This window comes from Bidens hawaiensis, unplaced genomic scaffold, assembly GCF_021521415.1.
Source record: "Bidens hawaiensis isolate Kalapana, Puna unplaced genomic scaffold, B.hawaiensis_p1.1 tig00046842_1, whole genome shotgun sequence".
NCBI lineage: Eukaryota > Viridiplantae > Streptophyta > Magnoliopsida > Asterales > Asteraceae > Bidens > Bidens hawaiensis.
In genome coordinates, this window is record NW_027506004.1 from 16,100 (window position 1) to 25,850 (window position 9,751).

The window sequence follows — 9,751 nt, forward strand, 5'->3', positions numbered from 1 at the left end:
TCATGCACACACACACAACTCTGAGGTTATGCCTCAACCTCAAAATCAGTTTTTCTTAATTAATTTAAATCAAGTAGATTGCCTTTTATTTTTGGGAAATTCTTTAAGAATTCTCTAGTGTTGTTTTTACTCGATCACCTTAGGGCTAGGTTGTGTGACAAGTACTGTAGTAACTGGAAGGGGGAGAGAACTGTGAGTCGGGCCTTGGCAAACCGGTTTCGAGAACCCAAGGTAAGACGTTATTCATTACCTGGAGCCTGGAGGATAACCTGACCACAGTATTTGATCTTATAGGCCAAAGCGGGACACAACTGTCATACGACCGACACCCTAGGCTGTTAAACGTAACCGCATTAGCGGTTGCAATTTCTTTAAACCGAATTCATGGTGGTTCGGGTCTAAATTCGGTAATGTTCTGACTATTGTGTTATATTATTTTTAGATGGTTAGTTGAGTGAAAAATCCATGGGCACTCCTACTATCGATTTCTCAACTTATTTTAAAAATTATGTTATGTTAGAGTTAATCATACGTGGTGGTTCACGGGATTGCTCCAACTACTCATATTTTTTATTTCGTTGATTCGTTATTTAGTTGGGACAGTTAAAATGTTATGTAACGCTCATGGGTCGTCCAACTCTCTTGCATTGATAATTCGTTAATTAATTGGTACAGTTAAAATGCCATATAACGTTCATGGGCCGTTCAACTCAATTACTTTTATTCATTAGTCCGTTGAGCCATTCAAACTGCCATGGAAAGCTCATGGGAGGACAACACATAAATTAAGTTTCGTTAGTTGTTTATTAAGTTAACTTCAAATAAATTTTAACTTTTAAACTAACCTCCTCTCCTAATCTAATACTATAATAATAAACAAAAATTAGATGTACATTGGTAAAAGATCTTAATAACCACTAGATTACAAATGTTACTTCAATCTCTTTTGTTTCTTTTGACATTTCTTTTAACGAAAGAACGATAAGCAAGCTATCAAGTTCATTAGCGGACTAGTAGCTCAAGATTTTGATCCAAGTGCAATTTGTGAATTTCTTTTTATCTATCTTAGTAGCCTCTGTTTGACCTGCAAATCCAATGCTTCTCTAGCTTTTGACACATTCATTAGAACACATGAACATGATTTCTTGCATGCACTTTGGCTCAAAGATTGAAACTATTTCGTGACTGCCTTCGCCTTTCCTTTGTGCACTAACGGCAACAGCTTCTAATGCATCTTCTAAATAAGGGAGTTGATGAAGGTGTAGTGCACAACAGAGCATCATCTGGTATGAACCATGCTACAGCCCTGAAGTTTTTTCAAACCAGTAGTTTTCATCAGTGACCTCACACTCTGAAATTGTTTCCAATCTTCACCTTCAGCGGAAATATTAGATAACAAAGCGTAGAATCCTGTATCATCAATCTTTTCAAGATTTTCTTGGACTAACTTAATCATATCCAATCTCCTATGAATCCGACACCCGCTTAATAAAGAACTCCAAATCCCAGAAGTGGGTTCAAACGTCATTGAAATGATGACATTATAAGCCTCATCAAGATGGCCCGCTCGACTCAAAAGATCAATCAGACATGAAAAATGCTCTAACTTAGGTTCAATCCCAAAATCTTTCTTCATTGAGTTGAAATATAACTGACCCCTATCAACATATCCAGCATGACTACAAGCAGATAAGATGTTCATGAAGGTAATTTCATTCGGTTTGACCTTTGACTCTAACATTTTATCTAAAACTGAAATTGACATATCAACCAGACCATGCATCCCATAGCCATCAATCATAGCACTCCATGACACCACACTCTTATATGGCATCATGTCAAAAACACGTTGCGCCATCCATAATTCACCACATTTTGCATACATGTCAAGTAAAGCTGTAGATACATATGCATTATTATTAATAATATTATTCATCACACCATTTGTAATGAGCTTATGATGAACCCATTTCCCCTTTTCAAGGTCTCTTAAATCTGAACACGCTTGAATCACACCTAAGAATGTTACATCATCCATTTCAAGATCATCTAACCACATTTGGTCAAAAAGATTCATGGCTTCAACGGATTTACCATTATGAGCAAAACCCCACATCATAGAGTTCCATGTCACCACGCCCTTATCACTCTGGTTCTTGAATATGGTATATGCTAAATCCACAAAACCACATTTAGCATACATGTCGATTAACGAATTCAGAACAAACTCGTTCAAAACCCCTGTTTTAATAGCATAAGTATGAACCTGAGCTCCAAGATATAATGAACCCATGGTTCCACAAGCAGATACGATACTTGCAACAGTAAACTCGTCTGGTGAGACCTTGTGGGCCCGCATTTGTTTAAAAAGATCTAACGCGTCCTCTGACATACCCTCTCGTGTGTAACCTGATATGATCATATTCCACGTAAATATATGTCTATCCCTAGACAGATTAAAAATCTTGTGGCAAGTATTAAACTTTCCACAACTGGAATACAAATCAATCAATGTGGGCCCCAGGATATCGTTATCAGGGTCGAGGTGTTTTCTTATGACAAACCCTTGAACTGACTTGCCTTGTTTTAGGGAATTCAGTCTAGCACAAGAACAAAGAACGCCCATCATGGTGATTGCATTTGGTTCTGCTTTAGATTCTTGCATTTTGACAAAAAGGTTTAACGCTGCTTCATAGCAACCGTTGTGGTTGTAGCACGTGATCATAGCAGTCCATGATGATGTCGAACGATTAGAAATACCATCAAAAAGACACTGAGCGGTGTATAACTCTCCACATTTTCCATACATTGAAATAAGAGAGTTACTTAGTGTTGTAATCTGATCACTGCTTTCAATCTTTCTTGTCACCACATAACCATGAACCGCCTTCGACTGCAGCCTCAACCCCAACTCGCCACACGCCTCCGCAACACCAAGCAGTGTCACATAATCCGGACTGTGCCCATCCAACATCATACTCCGAAACACCTTCAACCCCTCACTCGGCTGACCGGAATGAAGATGCATGGAAATAACCAAAGTCCAGGAGACAAGGTCTCGTTGAGGCATTTCATCAAACACCTTGCGTGCATAAGTCACACATGATCCTTCACCATACATATTAACCAGTGAGGTCTGAACAACAAAATCCGAGTGAAACCCATGTTTAATTATCCTTCCATGAACAGTTTTCCCAAGACTCAAGTCACGGAAACCGGAAGAAGCTCGTAAAACAGATGGGTATATGAAGCTGGTGATTAGGGTCAGTTGGTGTAACATATTATTGTATAAAGCGAATGCCTTTGTGAATAATCCGGACCAAACGTAGCGTTTGATGAGTACACCGTACATGTAAGAATCTGGTGTATGGAAGGTCTGGAATACGAGTGTTGCTGAATCGAGAGAACCCATCTGGGCGTATGAGTCAATGAGCTTGGTTGAAGCAAGAGGGCTTTTGTGTTGGCCTGTCACAAGAAGATGAGTGTGGAGTTGAGTCAGTCTTGTTATGCTGGAGCATGATCGGAATATGGGCATGTACTGGATCATCTTCATATTATAATGATGTTTATAATAAAAAGTACCTGAGTAATATTGAAGTGTTTTTCAAGTTCGGCAATAGTTTTTGGATCTTCAGTTTGAAAAATATCGACATTTTTATCAATATTATTGTTCTTGATCTCGATTCTAAAGGCGAACTTTCTTTCTAGTAAGACATTGAAATGAGCAGGGTGCTTTGCAAATTCAGCCGACTGTGGAAAACACTAAATACATTTACTAAAAACAGTATAAAGTATAGTAAAATTATTATAAGGGGGTGTTTGGGATTCCTTATTTTACCTCCTTATAACTTTTCATAAGTTAATAAGTTATACTTTTGTAACTTATGGAACTTTTTCTCTTACAATATAAGCAATCCCAAACACCTTATTACTTTTCAAAAAGTTTATAAGTTATAAGTTAATAAAAATAAGCAATCCCAAACACCCCCTAAATGTTTGAAAAAGACAATCGGTATATCTTTTCTTGTTTGTCAAGGACTTGTATAACGGTTTGTCCTAAAAGATCGTAAACCTCCCGTTCAAGCATAGAAAGAGTCACAGTCCACGTGTAATCCTGGACTTATATGGGGATCTTGTATCTAAAAAAATAATTCTTGTGATAACTTTAAATAATAAAGCATACCGATCTTGTGAAATGATGTATACCACCCACGAAATGAATATGAAAAGTTGTATTGTAGATGATTAGGAAAATATTTAAAACTTAAGAATAACATATGATATTGTAGTTTAAATGCATTTGTCATTGACATTGTGTAATCCTTGACATCAAAATCAGCTAGATCTACTCTCTTTTGAATTGTTACTAAATTAGTTTAGACTCCGTTTTTACATAAGTCACATCCAATATAATACCATGATTCTTTAATGCATACAACTTTGATCTTACCAGCATTAATACGGGATTTTACATATATCATTAATGGTATGTTAATAAACGTGTTTAGTTGAATACAAAAACATTAATTCAAAATAACATAACATACTTTTTTATTTCATTAATTTCACGAATGTTGACGAAATCAATTTCATTAAGAAATTCTTTTTCAAGTGACGAGACCATAGATATACCAATGCGCCGATGACAGAACGTTGCTTCACCAATACTTTTCTCTAGAAATCTGGTGTGAATAAATATCATCGCTTACGTTGATTTACTTTTAATAATTCCAAAAAAAAAAGTATAAGCAAGACATTCAGAAATAAAATGTTATATATCAATTCATCATTTTAGACTTGTAGTTGAATAATATCGTACCTCTTCTTCGATATAACAATTTCATCAATCGGTGAATATATATAAACAACCGTTACAAATCGTAAGCACTAGAAGCACTCATATCCTCTGTGCAATAAATACCAATTCGTTTAATGTATGAAGTATTTTGAAATAATCAAAATAAATCTGTAGATTTCTAATATATATACTCAAATAAAAATGAAACAAAAGAAATCAAATTGAATATTACAAGTTTTTAATAATCAATGCTTATAATGGGCTTTTATAAGAAAACTTTTATAAAAGACAAAAATATGAAAAGGTAGAAAGTAGACTGCCATAACAAAAACTTTATTGTTATTGCTATGTAAACCATATTGTTGTAATCGAAGTATTATGTAATCACAAATTACTGTTGAGATACAAAACACTATTGTAATTGAAAGAAGAAATACATATATGTGGACAATAATCAAGATGGCCGAGTACTTTGTATCCTCTGTATAAAAACTGTTTATCCAAAAATCAATCATTTACATCAAGTTTAGAGTTAAAATGCATCATATTTGGAACTGTGGATAGTATATAACATAAACATATAAAAATCGAATCCCTAATTCACAAAGTAGTTGAATTTAATGAAATTTCAAAAGACATAAAGATTTAACATGAAGAGAGGTATCGGGTGAGAGAAATTAATTGTTGGTGACTCTGCCCTAAGTTTTGATGAGATCGATTAGGGTTTAATTTCGTTTGAAAAGTCATCGACGGGGAGGAAACTGCAGTTTAACGATGATGGAGATGAAATTGGAAGTTTCGGTCGCCCGTGATTTTGGATTTTGAGAATGAGGTTTGAGGGATTGAAATATTACGAAAGATTTTTTGAACTAAAGATATAGATTGGCACATGAGAGGTTTGGGAATGATTGTGGTTGTAGATAGGGTCATGAAAGGAGTGTGGTGGGAGGCGGGATTTTGAGAAGAAGAGCTAATTAGAGGACATGTGGCAGGCATAAGGAAAGCTTTATTTATTAGTATAGATCCCAATTCTCACAATAGCACTCGATTAGGGCAATAAATTCCTCCTAGGTGGTGCGTGAATCTCCGGCAGTCTATTTTCCAATCGATTCCAGGTAATCCATATCTAGCTTGTTCTATTTCATACCTGTTGATACTCATTTGAGTTTCTTAATTGCATAATCGATCAAGATTTAAGTTCACAATGTCTAATCGCCCCACCGGTATTTCATATCAGTTGGATTATGATGTATAATTTATTGATTTTGAAGATGTCTGCCAAGTGTTCAAAGAAATGCATGTTATTTAATTTGTTTTGTATTTTAGCAATTGTTGCCTTCAAACAAAAGTTAGCGGTGTTTAAGAAAGAGTAAATCAACCGGTTATTGAATTGGTTGAAGCTTAATGCGGTGATAAAAGGAATTGGCTCAGTTGTACTCAACTATGGAACACAAATCAAAAGGTAAAACTTTGTTTCATTAAGTGTGTTTGACATTGCAAGTAATTGTTTATGAATTTGTATGTTTGATTGGCTTTTACATAGCTAAAGACTAACAAAATGGGATGATTGATGATCATAATAATAGAAGTTTTGTTAGATAGTTCATCCTATTTAAGAGGTTGATATACACCTATTTATACATCTCGAATCCCGTGTAAAGTTGTGTTTCTTTAATGTTTTGAGTTCGGTTTGATTCGTGTTTCGTTTATCTTTCTTTAATTTAAGTTTTGAGTCAAGTATGTTATAGTTATAGTGTTTTAACTTTTTTGGTGTCTTGCATGTTAAGCTTTAATTCTTTCTATTATTTCGTGAGAAGTTTAAGTTCGTCGTGCTCGTCAATGATTACATGATTGCTTCACTTAGTGTTTTGTTATGTTCTTTATAGATTCATGGCTTGGAGAAGCAAGGGAAGCAAATTCTAGAAGGTTCTCAATGTTACTTGGAGTTCAAGAAGGGATTAATCAAGATTTAACAAATATTTTAGCAACATTTAACAACAAAAACTCGTGGGCTACTCCTAGAGGGCGCCGCGCCGCGCGAAGGCAAGCCCAAGGGGGGCCGCGCGGCGCCTAGGCCTCCCTGGTCAACCCATCTTTGCAATTCCAAGCCCGTTCTTCGTTATATAAACACATAATTGCAAACCTAGCCGTGGATAAGCTTATTTCCAGCCGTTTTTGAGAGCAAAACCAAGGTTTTGAAGGTGATTTGAAGCTAGGAACCAAGGAGGATCGAGAGAGCTTTCATCCGGGTGTTCAAGGATCAATTGCAAAGGGTTTTATCGCTCTAACTTTCGTTCCTTGTTCATTTATTTATCATGTCTTTCCTCTTTGTTATTAAGACATGTTTAGGATTGTTTTTAATAATGATTCTAGGCTAGACTTCATGTCTACCTAGGTTTGATGAACTCTTGCTTTGGACTAATGTTTTGATTATGGTTTCGTTATATTAATAGTAAAAGACTTGATTTTGCTTTCATGATGCATATGAGTATTTGTTATCTTGATTGATTATTAACTATTGCTTCACATAGATCTTATATCTCTTGATTGTGTTCTTTAGATTTAGGGTTTATGTTTAATCATTACTTGGTGTTTTGATTATTGTGATTGAATGGGCCCATTAGATCATAGAAGCTAGTTGATAGTTGGTTAGGGTTTTGAATGTTCTGCTAAATTCCAATAATTGTAAGGTGAGGAGTTATTCATGTGTCATGGTCAATTGCATGCTAGGATAGATAGTGATAATATTCTTGCTTATTGTGTTGATCCTTGTTCATGATGTCGTGTTTAGCTTATCAAGTTATCTAGGGTTTAGTGTTTCGTGAGATTGCTTGCCTAAGATACTTTTAATTAACTCTATTTGATAACTGTAAGGAAATCAATATTACTGATTGCTTAATAATCTAACAATTGTTCTTTGGGATTTCATTTGATTCGGTCAAGGGTCCTTAGGGTTTGTTAGATGAATATGTTTAGAAATCAGTTGCCATAATCATGTTATTTGTCAATTGCTTGATGATTGTTGATGCATGAGATTCTTATCTAGGTATATTCCTTCTCTGATTGGTTTCGATCTTGTGATTAATTGCTTGTTTTCTAGTTTACTTGTTTATTTGCTTTCTTAGTTTAAAAACACCCTTTAAACATTAATAATAAATAGTCGTGTCGTAAGTTGAGTCTAATTAGCTAATTTACGTAATTTATAGAGTCATGTGGGTTCGATATTCCGGACTTACTTAGCTTTAGTACAATTGACCGGTTCACTTGCCAGTGTTTTGTGTAGTTAAGTCTTAAGTCTAGTTTTTATTACTTGTTTAGTTTAGTTAATATTTAATTGACTGTTTCTAGCACATCAGGGGTACTTCTGGTTTTTGTTGAAGATAAGGAGAAACACGTGTTTCTGGACCAACCATTGTTACACTTGGAATCAAGAATTCACTTACATGAAATATTTTTCTCAAGAAAATTGGTGCCGATAATAATAACAATATTTTTTTGGTTGTTTCTTTAGATAATTTTTGGTTCTTTCTTCAGACAATATACCGATTGGTAGACCCAGGTTCAGCAACCACGTCTCCAGACATCTAGGAAACAAAGAAGATGTTGGTCAACCGCGTTGCATAGACGTTTTGGCAACGCCCTGCAAAAACTTGGTGGCTCAAAAGGTTAGACTTTGATAATTTAATATTCAATTGATTGTAAAACATGTTAGTTTCATGGGTATTCTAGATCAAGATTGGTTGCATGAAAAATTGTGTATTTTTGCTTATTTAAATTTATGAGAAGTACGATTGTTATTTGTTTTGGTTAATATCAGAAAAAGTATTTTATATATATCATGATAGAATTAACCACAGCATAAACAAACGCGATTCGCGCTTAGGCTCACTTGAGCCTAAAAATAGGTCTGTTCAATATAGAGACCGACCAATCGAGCTCGAGTAGGCTCACGAACTTAAATGAGCCCAATATTTATCAATGTTGTAAAAGTAGGATTACAAGGCCGAGTACTCTCCGAGTACTCGCTATAAGGTAAGTCGCCGAGGCGAGTTTCTGTAAATCCGCCTAGTTACTATCAGTCAAAGGTGGTCAACCTCAGCCAGAATTAAATCTTGTCGTTGAACTTTGGCCGATTTTGACTAAAAAAATAAAATATAATTCGTATTTCAATAATATTAAAGATAAATATCATTTTTTTAATTAACGATGAGTAATGTCTAGAATATTTGATAATTTAAAAATGTATTTCTTTTATTTATATTGATATTCACCTATTTTGTTATAGATATTAGTAAACTTTTGATATTCGACATATATATAATATCCACTAATTAATTTTCTTTATATTTACCATGTCCGAGTATTCTCTGAGTACTCCCCGAGTACACCCAACTCCCCAGTCGGCGCCTAGCGACTTTTACAACCTTGATATTTATATAACTTTTATTTTGATGTTTCATATTTTTGAAAAAATAGTTATTATATATAAATTATGATTTAAATAATTAGTATTAAACAATCCAGATTCAGGCTTGTTTAACTGTAACGACCTTGGGTTCAACTCGAGCCTAAAAATAAGCTTGTGTATCAAGCAAGCCTAATATTTATTTAATTGTATTTGATGTTTTAAGTATAGTTTTACAGAATGATAATATACATAAATTATGATAAAATTAACTAAATGATAAAGGGGTCGGATTGAAGCTCTTGTAAGTTAAACAAGCTTGGGTTCAGTCCAACCTAAATTAAGCTTGTTCAATAACGAGACTGACTTATCGAGCTCGAGTAGGATTGTGAGCCTAAACAAGCCCAAATATTTTTATAATTTTTATTTAATGTTTTTGACAACTTTGGCTTGCTTGAGTAAAATCTGCTAGCTTAAGGCCGGTGCTTCAAGTTTGATAATCTTGATAATTAATCAAAATCAGATTTTTATTTAGAGAATAATATTTG

The 9,751-nt window shown here is 34.5% G+C and overlaps 1 protein-coding gene across 1 annotated transcript; it reads right to left on the reverse strand.

Moving 5' to 3' along the window:
* Positions 1-854: 854 nt before the first annotated feature.
* LOC143616343 (putative pentatricopeptide repeat-containing protein At1g69350, mitochondrial) lies at positions 855-3,547 on the reverse strand. The gene has a single exon (XM_077089199.1). The coding sequence runs from the start codon at positions 3,545-3,547 to the stop codon at positions 1,280-1,282; it is 2,268 nt and encodes a 755-aa protein (XP_076945314.1). The 3' UTR covers positions 855-1,279.
* Positions 3,548-9,751: the final 6,204 nt, after the last annotated feature.